The 24,547-nt window shown below is 43.3% G+C and overlaps 1 protein-coding gene across 3 annotated transcripts in view; it reads right to left on the bottom strand.

The window, feature by feature from the left end:
* Positions 1-10,644: 10,644 nt before the first annotated feature.
* ANPEP (alanyl aminopeptidase, membrane) overlaps positions 10,645-24,547 on the bottom strand; it is a 115,970-nt gene continuing 102,067 nt past the window's right edge. For all 3 annotated transcript variants that reach the window (XM_066592771.1, XM_066592770.1, XM_066592772.1), the window contains exons 17-21: positions 23,024-23,131; positions 20,187-20,354; positions 19,530-19,670; positions 19,361-19,442; positions 10,645-13,079 (exon numbers count right to left, since the gene is read on the bottom strand). In XM_066592771.1, the coding sequence (XP_066448868.1) occupies positions 12,924-13,079; positions 19,361-19,442; positions 19,530-19,670; positions 20,187-20,354; positions 23,024-23,131 (655 nt within the window). In that variant the 3' untranslated portion in view covers positions 10,645-12,923. The remainder of the gene's footprint in view (positions 13,080-19,360; positions 19,443-19,529; positions 19,671-20,186; positions 20,355-23,023; positions 23,132-24,547) is intronic.

The raw sequence follows: 24,547 nt of genomic DNA, 5'->3' as shown, positions 1-24,547 counted from the left end.
TCCCAATTAAGGAAAGCAAATGGCGAAGCCAGCAGTAAAGCGTAGCTGGGTGCGTATGATTTAGCAATGTTTTTCACGCAGCTCACACGTGTCCACCGCCCGTAAGGACGGACAGAGGCTGGACAAATAGATTTGTTTTCACTTGTTTTTCCACCAAAAGGCAGCACTGCGTATATTCAATGAACATGAGAAGTTTAATAACTGTGCTGTGTCCCTGCTAATGTGTCACAGAACGTGAGGGTAGCAGAGTTATTATAACTCTGGCAGAGCAGGTATTTTTTTTCCCAATTAAGGAAAGCAAATGGCGAAGCCAGCAGTAAAGCGTAGCTGGGTGCGTATGATTTAGCAATGTTTTTCACGCAGCTCACACGTGTCCACCGCCCGTAAGGACGGACAGAGGCTGGACAAATAGATTTGTTTCCACTTGTTTTTTCACCAAAAGGCAGCACTGCGTATATTCAATGAACATGAGAAGTTTAATAACTGTGCTGTGTCCCTGCTAATGTGTCACAGAACGTGAGGGTAGCAGAGTTATTATAACTCTGGCAGAGCAGGTATTTTTTTTCCCAATTAAGGAAAGCAAATGGCGAAGCCAGCAGTAAAGCGTAGCTGGGTGCGTATGATTTAGCAATGTTTTTCACGCAGCTCACACGTGTCCACCGCCCGTAAGGACGGACAGAGGCTGGACAAATAGATTTGTTTTCACTTGTTTTTCCACCAAAAGGCAGCACTGCGTATATTCAATGAACATGAGAAGTTTAATAACTGTGCTGTGTCCCTGCTAATGTGTCACAGAACGTGAGGGTAGCAGAGTTATTATAACTCTGGCAGAGCAGGTATTTTTTTTCCCAATTAAGGAAAGCAAATGGCGAAGCCAGCAGTAAAGCGTAGCTGGGTGCGTATGATTTAGCAATGTTTTTCACGCAGCTCACACGTGTCCACCGCCCGTAAGGACGGACAGAGGCTGGACAAATAGATTTGTTTCCACTTGTTTTTCCACCAAAAGGCAGCACTGCGTATATTCAATGAACATGAGAAGTTTAATAACTGTGCTGTGTCCCTGCTAATGTGTCACAGAGCGTGAGGGTAGCAGAGTTATTATAACTCTGGCAGAGCAGGTATTTTTTTTCCCAATTAAGGAAAGCAAATGGCGAAGCCAGCAGTAAAGCGTAGCTGGGTGCGTATGATTTAGCAATGTTTTTCACACAGCTCACACGTCTCCACCGCCCGTAAGGACGGACAGAGGCTGGACAAATAGATTTGTTTTCACTTGTTTTTCCACCAAAAGGCAGCACTGCGTATATTCAATGAACATGAGAAGTTTAATAACTGTGCTGTGTCCCTGCTAATGTGTCACAGAACGTGAGGGTAGCAGAGTTATTATAACTCTGGCAGAGCAGGTATTTTTTTTCCCAATTAAGGAAAGCAAATGGCGAAGCCAGCAGTAAAGCGTAGCTGGGTGCGTATGATTTAGCAATGTTTTTCACGCAGCTCACACATGTCCACCGCCCGTAAGGACGGACAGAGGCTGGACAAATAGATTTGTTTTCACTTGTTTTTCCACCAAAAGGCAGCACTGCGTATATTCTATGAATAATAACTGTGTTGTGGCCCTGCCTATACAATTCTTTCCCTGCAGTATCAATGGAGGGTGGAATGCTCTGCAGAGGCGATTTTGAGAAGCCCAAAAAAAATGCAGCACAGCTAACAGCAGCCTGGACAGTACTGCACACGGATAAATATGGCCCTAGAAAGGACCATTGAGGTTCTTGAAGGCTACACTCACTCCTAACACTCTCCCTGCCTATGCAGCACTTCTGTCCCTAATGCCAGGTGCAACGCTCTGCAGAGCCGATTTTGAGAAAAAAAAAATGCCACTGCTAACAGCAGCCAACACACAGCTATCAGTGGCCCTAATAAGGACCTTTGGGGGGTCTTGAAGCCTACACTAACTACCAATTCTTTCCCTACAGCAGCTCCGGTATAAACAGCACTGTCCCTCATCTAACTCACCAGGCATCTGAGGCGAGCCGCGGGAGGGGCCGACTTTTATATTAGGCGAACACCTGATCTCGCCAGCCACTCACAGCAGGGGGGTGGTATAGGGCTTAAACGTTGCAGGGGGAAGTTGTAATGCCTTCCCTGTCTTTCAATTGGCCAGAAAAGCGCGCTAACGTCTCAGGGAAGGAAGTGAAAGTAACCAGAACACCGCATGGTGTTCGTTACGAATAACGAACATCCCGAACACCCTAATATTCGCACGAATATCAAGCTCGGACGAACGCGTTCGCTCATCTCTAGTAATGATGCTTTTCAGGCAGTCATCTGACCAATTTGCTGACTGTTTAGCAAATGCAGCAAACGCAAGTAATCTTCGGCTAGTTCCACACAGGCGATCGTGAAATTTGCCCCGAGAAAATTGTGGCAAAATCATGCTTTTTTTTTCTTACTAAAACATCGCTGCCGCTCATGAATTTCTTGCGTATTTTTCACACATGATTTCCCGCGATTTTTACAGTGGAATCCAATAGAACTTTCTAATGTTAAAAACGCATCGCAGCTCACAAAAATCGTAAGTTCATGCTTTGCAATGCAATAAAAAAAAGCCTCCATAGTGAAACATGGGAGATTAAAAAAATCGCAAAAAGATAGGACATGCTGCAATTTTTTTCCCACTCCAGATCACATGAGTGAAAACATTGCAAATGTGAAGGTAATCGTTGTAAATCACTGGTTTCATATATCTGCTTTTTTACTCCCTCTTGCATCGTGCGAAAGTCACGAGATTTTATCGCTTGTGTGAAACAACCCTTAGGCTGCCTGTCTACGGGCGAGATGTCATAGCGAGATCCGTGGCAATAAATCACCCACAGAGCTCGCATGACACGTTTTCCATATGGAAGGCATAGCCTGACGTCCACGAGCGGAGAATCATAGCGATTCTCCGCTCACGTGATTAAAATCGTGGCATGCCGTGATTCTCCATGGCAAACCTATCAATTAGATAGGCTCATTGCGGAGACATTACAGTTCTCCCCCTTCCTTCCCCATGGCAGAATATCGCTAGCGATATTCCGTCGCAGCCGTTGATAGATGGGCTTAGAGCGTCTTTTACAAATATATGATTACAACGACAAATATTACAACAACCACCTTAAAGTGTACAATACACAAGCAGAAGGTATTTGTTGTATAGCATAAGGGCTTAGTCACACGGACGCATCGGCGCCCGTGTTACTGCAGGAAGAAGACGTCCGCGCTTCGGGACGGACGTCTCTCTGCAGCGCCGGAAGAAAGAACACGTGACTGGCTTCATTGCCAGTCATGTGTTCTTTCTATGGCGCTGCGGGGAGTCGTCTGTCCTGAAGTGCGGCCGTCTTCTTCCTGCAGTAAGTTCTCAGTCACATGGGCGCCAAAGCACACGTGTGACTAAGCCCTAAAGGTATATGAGATTTGTTTGAGATACAAAAATCATTAAGTGCTTTATGTGTTAATTATATACTTAAGCATGAATATAAGTAATAATTAGAAGCATCATAGCAAAACTAGAAATGGTCTGCTGACTTTGTCAAAGTTTGAGACTCCCCTCTGTCGGATTTGAACCAAGGCAACATCGCTAACTAACCACTAGGCACTAGGCTGCCTAAATGTATAGTTGAAATGATCTAATAGCTGCACTTTAAACTTAACATGGTTCTTCTGTTATACAGGGTTACTATAAAAGAAACAAGCACCTTCAATGATATGTAGAACCAAAATCGTAAAACAGGTAGAAACGCAATTAGCGTAGTATCATAGAGTTGGGGTGAAAGTTTTCGCAGCATCATGAGAGCGCCCGTGGAGCAAAAAATATTTGAACACTGGTTGTTTATGCAAAGGGACCAGTTCCGGTAGACATCTGTAGTAGAAGAACGACTGGATCGTGTTCGTAGAAACACTCACAGATACAAACGTAAAGAAATATATTCTACAACCCATGTAAGGATTTGGGCTACATCAATAATACTCTGGTATGTATAAAACTGTGAAAGTGTCTATTTCTATTATAGTAACCCTGTATAAATGGCAAGACAGATAAGGAGAGTGCAGAAAAGGGACAATAGGATAAAGTAAAGAGAAATTGGTGCAAAGTTAGTGCTAATAAAAAAAGATAATGATTAAAAAAACTATATAAAACATTCCAATGTGCAAAGTACTTTCGACAATAAATTACTTCATTACCTAAGTTTTATTTCACGTGTTTTCTATTTTCGAAACTAAGAATTTGAACCTTTGTGTCATCACCTAGGAGGGTCACTTGGAGACATATAAAAAATCCATGGTATAAATAAAATGTAACCTCCTGGAATTTTCCTGTATGAGGGCTTAGTCACACGGGCGCCCATGTTACTGCAGGTAGAAGACGGCCGCACTTCAGGACGGACGTCTCTCTGCAGCGCCGGGAGAAAGAACAAGTGACTGGCTTCATTGCGGTCATGTGTTCTTTCTTCAGCGCTGTGGGGAGTTGTCCGTCTTGAAGTACAGCCGTCTTCTTCCTGCAGTAAGGGCTCAGTCACACGGGCGCATCGGCACCTGTGTACGGGTGCCGATGCGCCCGTGTGACTAAGCCCTTAAGCTGTATTTACTACATAGGCATGAAAAACGCTTGAGAACTGTGTGATTACACGAAGCACAGAGCTTACGCGTTGTACTAGCCCATTATTTCCAATCAGTTAATTTACATTGGTGACTTTCCTCTCGCACTGATAGAGCGAGTCGGAAAAACTGAAGGTAGACCTATTTTGGTGCGTCCCTCTATCGGCCTTGTAAATACAGCCTTATTCTGTAACAACATTGCACAGGATTTAATTAGGGTTTTTGATGATGATCAATAGAAAAAGAAACACAAAATAGTAGAATACATAATATTTACTTTATTACTTTAGCATTTAGTAGAGGCATTTTAGATAGCAATTACTCCATGTGTGGATAGGTCGCTCGCAGCTTTGTATATGTGGACACTGATTGCTTTTCAGCACTCACACTCGCAGGCTACAAATGGAGAAAACAGCTATGCTCAAGCCAGAAAACACAATTTGAGCTGGATTATGGCCTTAAAGGGGTATTCCAGTGACAAATATTTATGACATATTCATAGAATATACCTCATATGCCAGATTGGTGGAGTCTGACCACCTGCACCCTAACTAATCTGCAGATTGTGGGTCTTTTGTCCCCCTTTGCAGCAAGACAACAGTAGGAGAAGAAAATTGGCAGATCTGTTTTTATAAAAGTCTATGGAGCTTGATATAAACAGTTGAGGGAGCATGCCTATCTATGTACATATCATACAAGTCTACGTTTGTCTCACTCGCTATAAATTTCTATGGAGACTGCCACTTGTATACGCGGAAGAAATGTTTGAGCGCTCCTCTTCTATTGCTTTTTGCTTCAGTGTAGCAATGTAGTAGATAGGACCTCATTTCTGCTCATCATAAGGAGTTAAACCCCAGTAAGGCCGCCTGCAGACGGGCGGGTCGGATACGGCTGCGATGATTCCCGCTGCGGGACCCGACCGCCTGCAGAGAGCAGCACGTACTCACCTGCGTCCGCGGCTCCGGCTGTTTGATGTGCCGGCTTGCCGGGCAGCCGGTGCATGCGCAGACCGGAGCCGGCGGCCGGGCAGTGATGTTTCTGTGCAGGGCTCTGCGAGCCCCGCAGAGAAATAGAGCATGCCGCGGTTTGTTTGCCACGCGAGATTTCGCGCGGACAAACCGCGGCCGTCTGCCTAGGATTGCGTTTTTTAATTTATTGTGTTTGCAAGTACAAATGTGGTTAATTCTCCAAATAAGTTGGTACTATAAAAATAAGGACTAATATTATTATTACCATGGGAGCCACAATAATCATAGTGAAGCGAAGCTATTTATCTGTAAAAAAAGGTAACTGCCCCATTCTATTCAATTACCCCTTATCCTTATGGGCTGTTTGTATAAGACAAACAGATCTAGGGTAACATAATGGCTTAGGGTAAAAATATAGTATGTTAGGCCAAAATAAGGCATATGTACATCCAGTTCAGCCTATTAACCCTCCCCCCATGTTGATTTAGAGGAAGGAAAATAATACCCAATTAGGTAGAAGCCAATTTTCTCCATTTAAGGGAATAGAAATCCTTCCTGACTCCAGAATGGCCGATTTTGACCATAATTTTCATAGTTTGAAAATTATATGTTCTTAACGGACAATGGCAGATTATTATGTTCCAAAAATGTGATCTGTCAGTTTTGGTTTCTTCAGCCATTGTCAGCTGAAACTACACATGCAATGCAAACTGGCCAATTATGTGCAATGGCCAATCAATGCACACGTCTATTAATGGTTTACATTATTTGGTCAAAACCATCTCTCTGATTTGCCAGTTTAGTCATTGATTAGATGCATTCTGACCAATAGTAATCTTATCTGTAAGGCTAGTTGAACACTATCAGCCTGAGGCTTTAGAGATCAAGAGAACTTCTCATTATCTTTCAGGCCCATAAAGACATTATGGAGTTCTAAGATGAGGAAACGGGGAATAAGGAGCTGTGTTTCATACTCACCTGGTGCCTAGTTCCATCTCTGTGTCCCTACAAAGTTGGCATGCACCAACAGCTAGACTCTTTCTGTGCACACATTCATCTCTATGGGAGATGTACATGCAGAGAGAGTCAAGCTGCTGGCACACGCCAACTTTGTGAAGACTCAATACTGGAATGAGGCCCAGCAAGTAAGTATGAAACACAGCTTCTCACTCTCCATTCCTTCAACGTAGTAAATGGGGCTCAAAGATTTTGACACTATTCCTTTAAGTTCAACAAGGGCACTCTTTGCATGGAGACTGTACAGTACATCTCTGTTGAGTCTTACTAATATTAAGCTTGCACACATGTAAATAGTTTAGATAAGATAAACAACTACAATCTGTTCCACACAGTCCGTTGTATCTGAAAAGGAAATATTAGGAGCTTTATTATTGTTTCATGGACTTTAAAACTAATCTAATGATTAGAAACTTGTGAGAACTTAGATACAGATTATTACTGTGGACTAAGAAAATCATATATATATTAATTATAATGATGACAGTTCTTGAGCATTGAAACATTGCACAAAACCTGAATTGGGAAATAACGTTTATTACATAATGTACCTTTTAATTCCTGTCTAGTTATCATTTTATCTTTTAAACAATAATGTGAATTTATGATTAGAACTATCTGTGTCTTGTGAGGAATGTGGTTCATCCACGTCACCACATGCCCTAAAGTTACTTAGGTTCGTAAAAGCACTTCAAGTTGCCCTTTGGGTGCCAAATGCTGTAAATCAATAATGGTATTATACTGTAAATAACTTCATCAGTGTGATTATGTTAAGAGTCAGAGTTATAAGAGAAGTAACATTGCATTATTAACAAGGTTGCTTTAGGCAAAATTAAAATAGGGACCCACATGCTGAAATATTGTACCACCAACACGTTTGGTCAATTTAGAAAGTAGTGTGCAAGAGCTGCCCTCTAGTCCTTCTAGGGGTGTTGTTGTGGGCACCAGACACAATGTATATACCCCCTCCTCTACACACACAATAATTATATGCATATATAGTTATCGCATATACCACTAGACCAGGATAAAATATTATCTCAATACCGTTATTGCACACACACACACACACACGAGTTCCTCTGCAAGAGGAAGTTGGTATTCCTTCACTCTAGGGTTTGGTTTTCCTACATGCTTGATATATGTGTTCCGTGTATATGTATGTGAACAGTGTCGTGTTCAGTGTCTGTGCAGGTGGCCCGACACCATGTGTGAACAGGCATGTTCAGTGTTAAGTCGTTCTGTGTTGGATGCTAGCCCTAGTGTGTTGGTGTGGACTGTGTCCTGTCCTGCTGGATCGTGTATCATCTCTGGGCCAGTGTGGGGCCGACCTTATCAGGGCGATCGCCCTGCTTGCAGGCAGGGTTCTGGTGGATGTTGTCTCATTAGAGTAGGGACCCGTGAGACAATGAGGAGCCTTAAAGTTCAGGCTCAAGGGCTTAAGTGACTTGACCAATCCACGAACTAATACCTCATATTTTTATAGCAAATTTTTCTGTTATGTGTGCAGGTATGCAAAGTGAGTGTTTTGGTCATTTGTCAGTCCTTATGTTATGTCTGTCCATGAGTCCAGTTCCCAGCATGTAGTTCACTGTCGCTTTGGTGTTCCCACCAGCGCATCCTGTTTGAATGCGTTACCACTCCTGAGTCTGTCCTGCGGCGGGGTGCGCCTGTTGGACGTGACACCACCAACAGTGACCATACCATGGTAGATATCAGTTCTTCTGCTGCTGTAAAGCATCTCTCTAAATCCTGTTAACTGCAGCTCAGGCAAGATGGTCGCCACCCAATAATTAGAAAATAACATTTAAAAATCTCAATAAAAAAAAACAACTGAAAATGGAAATGTTTCACATCTGGTTTTCATTAGTAAAAAAAATACAGATGATATCTGTTTAAACAGATCAGTGCAGAAGAGAAAACCATGAGGATAGTACAGCTGGGGTTTTACTCTGCACAGTTCTGCGTTTATTCATGGGAGAGCACAGTCCTGGTCCTGTGGTTCCAGTAGTTGAGACCCATTAGGATATTGGGGCTATCGGTAATTGCTAAGTTTGCCCTGAGATCAGCCCTGTTGGTGACATCTCCTTGCTTGGCACTTCAATGTTCAACAGTCTGTAGATAAAACTTATTCTTGCTCTCTATAGTTCATCATGTACAGAACAAGGAAAAGTGATTGTACAAAATGAATGCTAATACAAAAATATCAAAATGTTAAATGAAGTCAACAAAATGCCACAGTGACTTATGATTTGTTATAAAAGACATCAAAAGATGGTTTTAGACAGGATGATGGTTGGGCACTTAAGTACCCAACAGCTGTCCCAACAACTATCTTTCCTGAGCTTTCACACAGGACACATAGTCGTTCAGTGAATGGAGATAAAGCATGCTAGTTCTCTTCCAGCCGTCCGTCTCTAGTCACTGCACACAGGTAGGTATTAGAGATGAGCGAGTATACTCGCTAAGGCACATTACTCGAGTGAGTAGTGCCTTAGCCGAGTATCTCTCCGCTCGTCTCTAAAGATTCGGGGTCGGCGGGTGAGAGCGGGGAGATCTCTCTCCCCCTTCCCCCCCCCCCCCCCCCCCCGCTCCCCTCTGCTCCCCGCCGCAACTCACCTGTCACCAGCGCCGGCCCCCGAATCTTTAGAGACGAGCGGGGAGATATTCGGCTAAGGCACTACTCGCTCGAGTAATGTGCCTTAGCGAGTATACTCGCTCATCTCTAGTAGTTATCCAAAGATGAATGACTGCCTGTTTATACTGAGAAGTCACTCAGTAGTCTTCACATTTCAGGGAGCTACAGAGAGTGACTACCACTAGTTTGAGCAATTATGTATGCAACTATCGGCAAGTGTAAAAGTACCCTAATATAGACCACACACACAATTCCATGCGTCATAGCATTTCATGTAAAGTGACTGTACATAAATAAAAAATAATAAACCTTGTTATTTGTAGAGCGCCAACTTATTCTGCAGCGCTTTCAAGTGATTTGTATTTATTATCCTCCACCAAACTGGGTACTTATTTTAGCGACCTCGGAGTCAACCTTGAGCTGGCTACCTGTACCATACAGGAATTGAATCCACAACCTTCAGGCCATGAGCGAGAGCATTTCTGCTGCCTTAGCACTCTGCACCACATGAGGCTCTATGTACAACATACTTGTATTGTGTGACAGTGTAGATGGCAGTGAACCTGGAGAACCTGTGTGCTATGGACAGAATTTTGCCTTAAGGACAGCTGAAGAATTCATGGGCCATGTAAGCGATTCCAACGATAACCATATACAGTATCTTGTTGTACCTTCTACATTCATATAGTAAATTAAAGACACATATTGTATAATTGTGTAAGTATAACATTTGGACTAGATATAAATAAAAATGTAAATTTAGTCACTTGAGTGACCAGCAATATAGCCACCATTAGGGCGGCTGCACACGGCCGTGACGGGCTCCGCCACAGACTTCTGTGGCGGAGCCCGTCACGGCGCCCCCAGAGACCCCAATACTTACCTGCGGATCCGGCGTCCTACGTCCCGCATGATGGTTCGGCGTGACGCGCGCAGCGTCATGTGACACGCCGGCCATGTCACATGACATGCCCACAGCCTCACATGACGTAGCCGGCCGCGTCATATGACGTGGCGGCGGAAGCGGTTTCACGCTATCTTCCGCTGTACTACAGCAGAAGATAGCGTGACGGACGGCTTCCATTGACTGCAATGGAAGCCGTCCGCGCGTACACCCGCGGCAAATAGAACATGCCGCGGCTGAGGTCAGGTGATTTCACGGTGTGGAATTCCGCACCGTGAGCCCTGAGCTATTAGGTTCAATAGAACCTAATAGCTGCGGGCAACGCAGCGGATTTCCACCGCGAATTACATCAGATTTATACGTGTGAATCTATCTTTATAGTAATTTCTGTTTTTTTGTATTCACTGGACAAGTTTGCTGGAAAAATAATAACAATCTGAAAATAATTAATAAAATGAATGCAAAGAAACAAATTCTCAGACTCAGATTTCACATTTTTATGTTCTAGAGTGAAAAACAGAAGAAATAGCATTTTTTTCACAGTACTTTGTAATCATTTATACTTTATGAAACATCTAACTCTAAGGGCTTATTCCGACGTGCGTATGTCAGCCAGGTTTTAATGCCCGACCAATATATGCTTTCTCTCTGTGCAGGGGGAAGAGGCGGGCTGGGAGCAGTGCACTGAGCTCCCATCCCCTTTCCGCCCCTCGCCACTATTTGCAATGGGAGGTGGTGGAGCGGAACGTAGCTCTGCCCCCACCCCTCCCATTGCAAACAGTGACGAGGGGCGGAGACGGGGCAGAAGCTCAGTGCACTGCTCCCGGCCCAGCCTGTCTCCTCCTCCTGCAGAGAGGGACAGCATATATCGTCCGGGCATTAAAACCTGGCCGACATACGCACGTCGGAATAAGCCCTAAGGCTGGGCTCACACACAGGGCCATGATTTTTGACTGTGCATGACAATATATCTTACGCACACTGTCAATGTGATTACGTATGTACAGCATTAAGTACGCACCCATAGCGAACAATAGGGTTCTATCTGCCGTAGTATGCGATAAAATAGAACATGCTTGTTCTTTTTTACACATTTATTATACGCAATGAATATTTGCTAGTGTGGGTGTAGCACCCCAACTCAATGTATTTGAATTCCCGCAATGTGCTGCGTATTATGCGAGCGTACATTGCGCACATAAAATGCAATTCAAATAGACTCGTGTGAACCTGGCCTCATTTTACACTGAGATTGTAAAGTATAAATAAAGGAAGGTTGTCTTTGCTTATATAAAATATACATCTCTTTAGGCACTTCTATACAATTTTCTTCGATTGGTCTATGTGGCCTGTAAGCTTTTCTGGGATCAGAGTTACCATGAACAGAGGTTTGGTACAGCCGATAATGCATGGAAAGCACATTTAAGCCCACAACCCAACAGGACGTACGTTTATGTCCTGGCAGGGTGGTACTTAATGCAACAGGCCATAAACGTATGCCCTGTGGAATAGCGCAGGATCAGAAGTTAGCCCGCGCCTTCCTGCAGCCGGTACCAGCTGTGACTAATAGCTGGACTCCCACTGTAATAGCAGGGGATCGATAAGAACAGCAATCCCCATTGTTAGTCTTTTATATGCTCTGATCAATGTAATAGTGGAATGTAAAAGGTTCACAGAGGGAGTGCACTTCCTCTGTGATGACATCGGCACTCCGCTTATGATTACTATTGCAAGCGATAAGGCCTTGCAGTACAGAAGTACTGCAATACATTATCATAGCGATTATAGCATTTATGGATCAATTTCCCTACAGGGACATAAAAAAGGTGAAAGAAAATGTAAAAAAAAAAAAAAAAATTGTGTAAAACCAACACATAATAAAATTTTAAAAAGAACCTTTTTAGCGCACTTTTCAATTTGCATAAAAATGAAAATTAAAAGTCTCACATATTTGGTAGCATTGTATCCCTAATGACCTGTACAGTAAATTGAACACACTATTTATCCTGCATGGCAAAAAAAAACAGATAAAAAAAGGAGGCAAACTGCTTATTTTGTTCATTTTGCCTCCCCAAAAAAACACAATAAGTACCCCAAAATGGTACTGCAGCTGATTAGACAATAAACAAGCTCTCACAGAGCTCCGTCGCTGGAAAAATAAAGTTATGGGACTTTGAATGCAACAATTTAAAAGAAAAAAATTCCAAAAGAAGGGTTTTAATTGTGCAAAAGTGGCAAAACCTTAAGAATTAAAAAAAAAAATCATTATATGTACCCAAAAATGGTACCAATAAAAACTACAGTTTGCCGTGCAAAAAACAAAAACTCATACGGCCATATCTACGGAAAAATAAAAAAGTCATGGCTTTTGAAAAGTGGAGATAAAAATCTTAGAAAGTCATTGTGTTCTTATGGCCAAAAAAAGGCACATCCCTAAAGGGTTAAACCCTGAGCCGTAGATATAAGTTCCTCATTGTGTATATAGAAGTCTATGGAACCCGAACACATTGATATATAAATGGGAACACATCTTAGCAAACATGGATTTCTTAATAGTCACTTCAGGAAGAGAATTCTTAGAAAGCTGAGGAATAGTAATCTAGCAGAAAGTATAGTTGCAGGACATATATCATATCTGGGTATTATCACTTTCTCTTTTCCACTGTGGAGACCCAAGAACTTCACATTGTTCCTACAAGAGGCACATGTGGTTTGTAAACTTGTTCTTTGCAAGTGTGCAGTGGAGATTTTCACATGTCCTTTAAGGTTTTACTTTAGCCTCAAACCATTCCTTTATGACAGCTTTGTTCTCATCTACCCATCGGACATTCGCTTCTGCTGTTTCTATGGCTTGCTCCAGAGCACGAGTTGCTGTGCCAAAACCAATTTCTTTATTGTCTTCTTTAAACTGTTGAAGCTGGTGACGAAAATAAATTAGATGAGCTTTTTTTGAAAGACGTCCCTTAGGGCATGGGTCCCCAACTCCAGTCCTCAGGGACCACCAACAGGTCATGTTTTCAGGATATCCTATAGTAAGAACACCTGTGGCAATGTCTGAGGCACCGACAATAATTACATCACCTGTGCAAGACTAAGGAAATCCTGAAAACATGACCTGTTGGTGGTCCCTGAGGACTGGAGTTGGGGAACACTGTCTTAGGGTGACTACCCACTACAGTTTTTTTTCACTGCGGAATTCGCAGTGTTTTTTTTCTGCAGGGGGGACAAAACCGCAATTTCCAGCAAAATCGCGATTTTGCGCGATCGCGAATTTTAACATTACAAGTCCCATAGACCCCTGCAGGAAAAAAAAACGCTGCGAATTTCGCTGTGAAAAAAAACTGTAGTGGGTAGTCACCCTAAATCCTAGGTAAATACTATACAAATATAAATAGGATTTCATTCTCTAGTGCAGTCTGTAGCTCAAAATAAGTCGATAAGCTTCATATGGGTTCAGAATCAATAATCCGCTATTCAGATTGTGTAAGAAATCGTGTAGATTAAAACGATGTAGAGAATATGTGTAAAAAGAAAAGTTCACTTTTTTGCTGGGGCAGTGGTTGTCTATATTGTCACCTAAATAAGCCCTTCACAGTTATAGACAAATTAAAATATCAATTCTTTATTGACTCAATTAAAAATAGGGCTATTACCAACAACTTACATATAACAGGACACACATACATAAATTCCTATATTACTTGGTCATAGAATAGGTAGAGACTAGTGATGAGCGAGCATACTCGCTAAGGGCAATTGCTCGAGCGAGCATTGCCCTTAGCGAGTACCTGCCCGCTCGAGAGAAAAGGTTCGGCTGCCGGCGGCGGGCAGGGAGCTGCGGGGGAGAGCGGGGAGGAACAGAGGGGAGATCTCTCTCCCTCTTTCCCCCCCCCCCGCTCCCCCCTGCTGACTGCCGCTACTCACCACTCCCCCGCGCTGGCACCTGAACCTTTTCTCTAAAGCGGGCAGGTACTCGCTAAGGGCAATGCTCGCTCGAGCAATTGCCCTTAGCGAGTATGCTTGCTCATCTCTAGTAGAGACTAGAGATGAGCGAGCATACTCGGTAAGGACAAATACTCGAGCGAGTATCGTCCTTTTCGAGTATCTTCCTGCTCGTCCGCAAAGATTCGGGTGCCGGCGGAGGTGAGTGGTGGGTTGCGGGAGTGAGCAAGGGGGAGCAGGTGGGGGGGGGGAGAGAGAGATTTTTCCCCCTGTTCTCCCCCGACGGCACCCGAATCTTTGCAGACGAGGAGGGAGATACTAAAAAAAGACGATACTCGCTCGAGTATTTGTCCTTACCGACTATGCTCGCTCATCTCTAGTAGAGACTGTAGCTACTGGTTTGGCTACTGAGCCTAGCGAGCTCAGATGGGCCCAGTGGGAAGAATGGTCAACATAAACCTAATGCCTTTCTACTGGGTCAGGGTGCTAGATAATTGAGACCTAGCAGAAGTTAAAGGCACAAAAAGGATTTTGGAGTGCGAAATTTGAGTCACAGCAGTTGGTTAAGATATTCCGAAATAAACCAAACCAGTGGTTTTAGATGTCCAATTTTTGCAAGAAAGACTACTAACTTAGACGAAGCTTACTTGGATGCATTACAAGCAGCATCGCTTACAGAAGTATACTAAAATTCAGGTTTAAAGGTTCAAACCTACATGCTTGCTGACCCAACACATCACACACACAGCACATTACACACATAGCTCCGCTACATTGTACATCCATCCCGACCCCACACATCACACACAGCACATGACACACACAGCTCTGCTACGTCCTTATTCACTGAACTGGCACAACCCAACATGTCTGCAACGTTGGCAGATGAGGGGAATGCCATTACAGAGCCAGCACCGCTGCAGCACGACATGCCCTCTGAACGCCAGGGGGATAACTGCTCCAGTGAGACGGGGACGGGGAGAGCAGGGAAGCCTAGACAGGTTCTAGTGGTGGGGGACTCAATTATTAGGGGGACAGAGAGGGCAATCTGCCATAAAGACCGGGATCGTCGAACGGTGTGTTGTCTTCCTGGCGCTCGAGTTCGACACATCGCGGATCGGATTGACAGATTACTGGGAGGGGCTGGTGAGGATCCAGCGGTCATGGTGCACGTTGGCACCAATGAACAAGTTAGAGGTCAATGGAGGGCCCTCAAAAATGATTTCAGGGACTTAGGGTCCAAGCTCAGGGCGAGGACCTCCAGGGTAGTTTTCTCGGAAATACTACCTGTACCTAAAGCCACACTAGAAAGGCAGCAGGATCTTAGGGAGGTAAACAAGTGGCTCCGGAGTTGGTGTAAGAAGGAGGGATTTGGGTTCCTGGAGAACTGGGCTGACTTTGCTGTTGGCTACAGGCTCTACCGTAGGGACGGGCTGCATCTTAATGGGGAGGGTGCAGCTGTGCTGGGGGATAAGATGGCTAGAAGTCTGGAGGAGTGTTTAAACTAGGGACTGGGGGGGAGGGTAAAATGAGAAATAGTGGGGTAGCCAGTGTAACTAGCGATCCGGGTCCAAGCAAAGGGAATGGGGGTCGAGCAGGGGGTGGGGTTAGTACAGTTAGAACTGATAGATCAGCCATAAGTACGAATAGCAACGAAACAAATTTAAAAAACAAAAAAAATGATATAAATTGTATGACCACGAATGCAAGAAGTCTGATTGGTAAAGTGGGTGAGCTTGAAGCGAGAATGACTGATGAAAACTATGATATAGTCGGAATTACGGAAACATGGCTTGATGATAAGTGCGATTGGGCGGCGAATTTGCAGGGGTACAATCTTTTCAGAAGAGACCGAAGGAACCAGAAAGGGGGAGGGGTATGTCTGTACGTCAAATCGAACTTGAAGCCGAGGCTACGGGAGGATATAGGGGTAGTAGACGAACAGGTGGAATCTCTGTGGGTAGAAATACAGGGAGGAAAAAATAACAAAATCCTGATAGGGGTCTTCTATAGACCACCAAAAGCAACAGAAGAAACTGAGAACTTACTACTAAGGCAGATAGAAGAGGTGTCAAAGCGAAACGAAGTAATTATCATGGGGGACTTTAATTATCCAGATATAACATGGGAGAAGGAAACCTGCAAATCTCATAGGGGTGATAAATTCTTGAGAGTAATTAAAGATAATTACCTGAACCAACTTGTGCAGGAACCAACAAGAGGGAGGGCCATTCTGGACCTAGTGCTAACTAACAAACCGAACCGAATAAAGGGGGTGCAGGTTGAGGGGCACTTGGGGAATAGTGACCACAATATAATCAACTTCCAGCTATCAATCAATAGGAAGCCTTATCAGGGAGTGACAAAGAAACTAAACTTTAGTAAAGCAAAATTTGATGAGCTTAGAACTACTATCGGTAAAATTAATTGGGACAACATCCTCAAAAATATCAGTACGGAGGACAAATGGGAAAAGTTCAAAAGGATCCTAATCGCCTCATGTGAGCAGTTCATTCCCTTTAAAAATAAAAGAAACTCAACTAAAAGGAAACCAATGTGGCTCGACAAGACGGTAAGAGGGGCAATAAACGAAAAAAAGAAAGCGTTCAAACTACTAAAGCAACAAGGCAGTGAAGAAGCGCTAAAATCATACAGGGAAAAAAACAAAATATGCAAAGATACGATCAAAATTGCCAAGGAGGAGGCGGAAAGACTGATCGCCAAAGAGAGCAAAAACAACCCGAAGCTATTTTTCGACTACATTAACAGCAAAAGGATTTGCAGGGAGAGCGATGGCCCTTTAAAAAACAATGCAGGAGAAATCATTGATGATGACGAATGGAAAGCAAATCTACTAAACAGTTTCTTCTCAAGTGTATTCACAAAAGAAAAGGAAATGCCACACGAGATGCAGGGGAATAAAACGAACCCCCCACAAAACATCTTATACCTAACACAGGAGGAGGTGCGGAAGCGTCTAAAGAAAACTAAAATTGATAAATCACCGGGCCCAGATGGATTACACCCAAGGATACTAAGGGAACTAAGTGACGAGATAGCTAGGCCGCTATACCTAATATTTCTAGACACTATCAAGACCGGTGTAGTACCATTGGATTGGCGCATTGCCAACGTGGTTCCAATTTACAAAAAAGGGAGCAAAAGTGAGCCTGGAAACTACAGGCCAGTAAGTCTCACTTCAGTAACGGGAAAAATCTTCGAGGGGATTCTGAGAGACGCCATTGATGAGTACCTCAAGGAGAATAAGGGAATAACTACTCACCAGCATGGATTCATGAAGGGTCGCTCATGTCAGACAAATCTGATCAGTTTCTACGATGAAGTAAGCTCTAAGCTGGACCAGGGAGAATCTATTGATCTTGTATATCTGGACTTCTCTAAAGCCTTTGACACCGTGCCACATAATAGGCTAATATACAAAATGAGGCAGCTCGGACTGGGCGAAAACGTGTGTACGTGGGTAAAAAATTGGCTCAATGATAGAAAGCAGAGGGTGGTAATAAATGGTGCGTACTCTGATTGGACCACAGTCGCTAGCAGGGTGCCACAGGGTTCAGTATTAGGCCCCACTCTGTTCAACATATTTATCAATGACCTGATAGAGGGGCTGCACAGCAAAATATCAATATTTGCAGATGACACAAAATTATACAATATAATTAATGCAACGGAGGACAATGTGCGGCTACAAACGGACCTGGATAAGCTGGGGGCTTGGGCAGGAAAATGGCAAATGAAGTTCAATGTTGAAAAATGTAAGACTATGCACATGGGCAGGAGAAACGGATGTCACCAATATTCACTTAATGGGGTACCACTAGGGAAAAGTGATATGGAAAAGGATCTGGGGGTATTAGTGGATAATAGACTAAACTGGAGTAACCAATGCCAGTCAACTGCTGCAAAGGCAAATAAAGTCTTGGGGTGCATTAAAAGAGGTATAGGGGCGAAGGACGAGAACATCATCCTTCCATTATATAAGGCACTTGTCAGGCCTCACATGGAATACTGCGTACAATTCTGGTCACCGGTGCTCAGGAAAGATGTCACAGTGCTTGAGGGGGTTCAAAGAAGGGCAACCAAACTAATACATGGAATGACGGGACTGGAATACCCAGAGTGGCTATCCAAATTGGGACTATTTACTCTTGAAAAAAGAAGGTTAAGAGGCGACCAAATAACCATGTATAAGTACAACACATGGATCTCTCCCACGATCTGTTTACACCAAGGACCACGACGGTAACAAGAGGACACCCGCTACGATTGGAGGAAAGTAGGTTTCATCACCAACATAGAAGGGGATTCTTTACTGTAAGAGCAGTTAGACTGTGGAACTCTCTACCGGAGGAAGTGGTGATGGCAAAATCCATAGAGGAGTTTAAAAGGGGACTTGATGTCTTTCTGGAGAAGAAGGATATTACAGGATATAAATATTAGGTTAAGTGTCAATCCGGGTTTACAGGCAGGTAGGAACTATTAGGGGTTGATCCAGGGAACAGTCTGATTGCCATTAGGGAGTCGGGAAGGAATTTTTTCCCCAAAAGGGCTAATTGGCTTCTGGCCTTGGGGTTTTTTGCCTTCCTCTGGATCAACACAGGAGGATAGACAGGCTGGACTAGATGGACATTGTCTTCATTCAGCCTTACATACTATTTTACTATGTTACTATGTTACACACACACAGTTCTGCTATTCCACACATCACCAGACTTCTGGATACAGTGATCGCCCCTGGTCATGTGATTCCTGACTCTACCCACACAGGTGATCTCATGACGGTAAGGTCATCACAGGTCCCGGTAGAAGCTGCTGTCGGTTTATCCAGTATACAGTACTTTCTACCAAACTGCACAATGGCTCCTCCCACAGCAGTGATGTCACCGCAGGTCCTTCAGCCCACCAGATCTCTGAGGTGATGGTAGGTCGGTGTCTTTTGTCAGGACCACTGAGTTGTATCTAAGATAATACTGACTTAGTTCTATTCTCATTTTGCTATTTTTGTCCTCCCCTTTTCAAGAGCCCTAACTGTGTTATTCTTCTGTCAGTCAGGCACTGTGTTTTATATTTGTTGTAGGACCTTCAATGATGTCACCAGGGGGTGGAGAGATTACATCACCAGGGGCAGAGCATGAGAAGCACTCACATACTAACTGACAAGTAGTCGTTAGTAGTTTGATACCTGATTCTTTCTTGACACAAGTCAATGATTTGCTAAAAGATTATTGTACTTACTTGTTTAACATCAAATTGTGTGGAGAATCTTCCAGTGATTCCAAGAATGATACCCCCAAAGGAGATTGAAGTGCCTCCCAAACTACCAAAAAGAAATACAATGAATAAACATTATGCATATTTCATTACAGTTCTCTGGTATTTCCCTTCGGAAACAATAGGCACTTACTGTTGAAAGATTTTCTCCCAATTGGCTCTGACAAAGTTCCAGGCAAAACTTTGACCTACGATATTATGTGCAACACCAATAATTGTGGTGAGCGCGTCTTGTTTGCGGATTTTTGTGGAATCCAAAGAAAACTCCAATAGTCTGTTAATTGAAAAGTATGATTGAACATAATAAGCAGAAATCAGATGTTCTGAGCAGAGTACATACAGCAAATACTTTATATCTATTATGTCACTTGCACAATCCAACTTCAGACTGACCCTATAAGTCTTCTTACTTTCTCAGAAGACCTACCAGTTCTCTTGTCATGTTTTTGTTTTGCAAATACTTTTGTTCTCCATAAAGTAACAACTCTGGAGCATCTGTCTTAGAAATCTGCATTGTGCTTTGGTCTTTTATTACTTCTGGAAATGTATGAATAAATGGACAACTGAGTGTAACCTTTTCTATTTTAATGGGCATTTCCCTACACACACTGACACTGTCCAATCAGTACCTGCAGTGTCAGACTGTGAAATGACAAATCCTATTGACAAAGAGAATTATAACATGCAGCACCACAATGCAAACTTAGAAAAAGTTATTTTTATTTATTCTCCATTCTTTGGAAAAAACAGGCTAACAAATCCATTGTTCCAGTCTTTCTAACTCATTTACCTGTTTAGGATCCAGGGTTCCTTGCTACATGACAGAGCATACCGGAGTTTGTCAGCCTCTTGTGCACTAGTGGTGTTTTTGAACTTTTCCCATAGAAAATTCCACTCGGCTTCTCCCCCTTCACCTATGGCATTGCAGTAGATGGTGCTCCTCAGATTTGGATGAATGCTGTTCCCATAGACATAGAAAACAAAGTCACTAAGTATTATCTCAGTTTTACCAGACAGTTTAATTTACTATCTGTAGGAGTGCAGTACCAAAGGTGGCCTTTAGGGGGGTTGTTTAGTTAGGTGCAAATACTGATGTTATTTATCGGCCAGATAGCTAGGGACTTGCATATGTTCACATACATTGTGACGAATAACAACAGCATGAAGATTGTGTTATGAACTCTGTTGGTTTATCATAATAAAAGATGGATTTACTGAGTTTGTACCAAACCTCTGGTCTGGATGTGGTTTGCTGGTTTCCAACCATCAATCTGGTAGAGTAAAGATGGCAATCCCGTGAGCTAACAACCCCCACGTTATCAGATATCTTAATAAAGATATGAGTCGTTAACTGAGGTACTGTTGTGAAACAGTCAGTACTATTGCTCTTTAACACTGAATGATATCATTCAGTTCATCCCTGGATCATGCAAAACTGAACTATGATAGTTGAGTGTAAAAACTGCAAGAGCCTTAATTACAAATGGTAATTTATTTGGTAATCGTTTGCAATTCAGTTTATGCAGGCATAACAATCAAATAACAATTGGCCTGTGTAAACAGGTAATCATTCATCTATGAACAACTGCCTGTTTACTGTGAATGGAGGTGGGCGTCCGAAAGCAATTTCCTGACTTTCTGCCTTCATTCATATCTGTGTAAGGTGGTAGCGGTGCCCTGCTTCCTGTTATCACTGATTCCGGCAGCCGCGATTTCTGGTCCTGCTTCCTCTAGTCCGGTACCCGACAAGGAGGTGGGAGCAGGAAGAGGCAGGAGACTGGTACTTGCCAAAACTGGGCAGAAGGGCGCAGCCAGGCCAGAGCAAAGGACCAACAACATTGAAGCATAGTCCTTCACCACTATCTTCACAGCTCCTAAATGTGATATCATGTCATCTCAAGTGCTAATGCCGCCAACAGCATTCCAGCCTTCATCTAATCGTCAACCGTCATCCAGTGTTGAAACAAACCATCGCTGTCTTGAAAACATGTCACCAAAGAAGATTCAATATCATGAAGTTATGAAGTTAATGCAGCTTACATGACACAGTGACAAACCATGATGTCACCTCAGCCACCAGCTGAGGTTTGTAAATCTCGGGCAGTTGATATACAAAAGCAACAAGCCAACATGTCTCCTCAGCGAGCTGCTGAAGTTCGTAAACTACATGCAGCTCGGAAATATTTTGACCAACTCCAATCCCTTTCACTGTATTGAAATGCTGCCGCTCGTCTTATTGAAAACAATGGACGCTGCAATGCGAGAGCACGCCATAGAAAGGAGATGCCACGATTTGTTTCCCGAATGGCACCGCAATGTGAGGCTAACACTGCTCATTTGTATGACCTCATTCAAAAGAATAAGGGTTTATATTTGTGCATCTCGCAATGCACAAATCTTGTGCAATTTTAGCGCCCCGTGTGAAGGCAGCTTTAGAGTGCCAATACACGTGCAGTTTCCAGCCACATGACTCGTACAAATTCTGCACACAAATTGTATGCATAGCCTAAGCCTTATGAAAGATGCTGCTTTTCCTTTCAGATCCCAGATAAGGAGGACTTTAAGGCTCACATGAGAGAGGTTTTCCTGCATCGCACCACGATGTGATGTGGGAAACAAATCGCGGCACGTCCTATCTTTGGGCATGCACTCACATCTCCCATTGTTTTCAATGGGGCCGTAATAGGTGCACGCGGTGCGATCTGAAGTCTCCCATTGAAAACAATGTGAGAAATTCCACAATCCTCCACCGCAGCTGACAGCCACGGCAGAGGATCGTTACTTCCCCGAAGTGATGCAAGGCGATTTTGAGATAAAAACTCCTCGCATCTGTGTGAAAATTGCATGTTGGTGAGCGTGATATTGGGGTGTGTGAAGTTATCCTAAGAGTTATGTTCCCTTCAAGACTTTCTAGTTAGTGATTGGAACAATTAGAGACATGGACACTGTTCCTTCTAAACTGGGTGATCTAAATAAGCAGCTAATAAATATTAACGAACAACACCTTAATAATTACAGTAGGTATAAAGGACACAGATATACAGGGTCATTCAGCATCCAGACATATGCTATTAAACACCATAAAGGTCCAGGGTAGTAAAGGTTTTTATCTGCATCTATGGTAGCCTAAGGCAGAAAAGGGGCTAATGTCTGCTTGCCTTGTGGTCTATTTCAGTGAAGGTGTTAATGCTGGCATCTTTAGTGGTCTATGACAATAATGTAGTTAGTGTCATCATTCCTGAGTAGTGAAGAAATTAATATAGCTGCGGCAGCGAAAGGGCTACTGTCAGCATATCTGGTGGTCTTGGGTAGTGAGGGTATTAATTTCAGTATCCCTGGTGGCCTAAGGCAGTGAAGGGGTTATAGCAAGATACTTGGACGTCTTGGGCAACAGCTGACCCCCATCAATTAGATATTGATTTAAAGGTTGGATAACACCATTCATATGAAGCCACATTGTTTAGCTCAACCTTGAATGCAGCGAATGTAATTGTAAAACTTTTCATATGTATTCAATAAATTGATTTTAAAAATGTGAAAAACATAAATTAAGAGTAAATGTATTCTCAAAAATTGTATGTCAGCATTGATGTAATTATGAGGCCAAGATTTTTGGAACACACATACCCGTTGACATTTGAATTTTTCCAGTCATTAAAGAGTCTGGTGGCAAGCTCTTTACATTCTGGGATTCCATAGTCACAAGCCATGCTGAGTGCACTTATTTCAGTGTATCTGTAGAAAAAAACAGCAGAATAAGACACTGAAAATATATATAAATAGACACTTTCAGCAAACTTGGCGTACCGCAATAGTGCAAGAGAATATAAGAAACTCCTGCCTCATTCACTCTCAATTCTTAACTAAAACTGGGTTATCAGCTCACTGAGAGATCTTATGATGGATCCTGCATCCTAGTTTTTTTTTTCATTTTTCAGTTCCTATGAGGGAGTAGAGGACAAAAGGATGAAAATATAAGGAAAGCTTTATATACTGCCCATAGAAGTCTATGGAGAGTTGAGGCAGAGGATGAAATCGCTGCAGAGTGAGAGACAGGCAGAGAGACACTGCTGCTGAATGCTCTAGTAACTTATCCATCTCGCCCCAGAACTGGATTTACAGCTACACTGCTCAGCACTGCTGCACAATCCCCTTCACACTACTGCTGCTTCTAAGGCCTTAGTCAGACGGGGTTTTTTTCGCGCGATTTGCGGATCGCATGACGGATGCGCATCCGCAAATCGCGTGACCGGTGCCCGAAAATCGCTCGAAAATCTGCTCCTAGCCGCGTTTCATTAGAAACGGGCCAGAGCTGTCCAGCGCATTGCATTCAATGGAGCCGGCAATACAGCTGGCTCCATTGAAAGCAATGCGCTGTGGGATGAATTGTCGGGAAGGGCTTAAATATATAAGCCCTTCCCTGCAATTCATCCAGAAAAGTGTTAAAATAAAAAATATATATATACTCACCTGAATCAGGGGGCAGGTCTGACTCACACCCCCTTCACACCCACTGCAGTGCGGCCGCGCGGAACTCCGGCTGCCAGGAGCAGGTGAGTATATATATATTTTTTATTTTAACACTTTTCTGGATGAATTGCAGGGAAGGGCTTAAATATTTAAGCCCTTCCCGACAATTCATCCCGCGCACGCCGGCAGCCCATTGCTTTCAATGGAGCCGGCTGTATTGCCGGCTCCATTGAATTCAATGGGCAAACATTGTTCTTCTCTGCCACAGCTGTTACAGCTGTGGCAGAGAAGAATGATTTGTCTTCTATATGTTCTCAATGGGGTCGGCGCTTCTGCCGCCGGCACCATTGAGCGCATATAGAGAAGAGAACAGGAATCGCGGATCACAGATAGGTGCGATTTGCGATTTCTGTTCTATAATTTATCGGACGAGCGCATAAAAAGCGCTCATGTGTCCGATACCATTGCAAAGCAATGGTTTTAAAAAATCGCCGGACGCATGCGCAAATCGCGCGAAAAAACGCCCGTCTGACTAAGGCCTCAGGATGCATAGAGATTGGGGAGCAGAATCTCCTCTTTTTCAATATATTTGCAGTGTATGGAGATATCATAGCAGTTAGTCCCCAACCACTATCTTAGGGAAGACTGAGAATTAGAAATACAACCTGAATAGGGGAAGAA

Source organism: Eleutherodactylus coqui, chromosome 2 (genome assembly GCF_035609145.1).
Source record: "Eleutherodactylus coqui strain aEleCoq1 chromosome 2, aEleCoq1.hap1, whole genome shotgun sequence".
NCBI lineage: Eukaryota > Metazoa > Chordata > Amphibia > Anura > Eleutherodactylidae > Eleutherodactylus > Eleutherodactylus coqui.
This window is presented reverse-complemented; position numbering and strand designations above follow the sequence as displayed.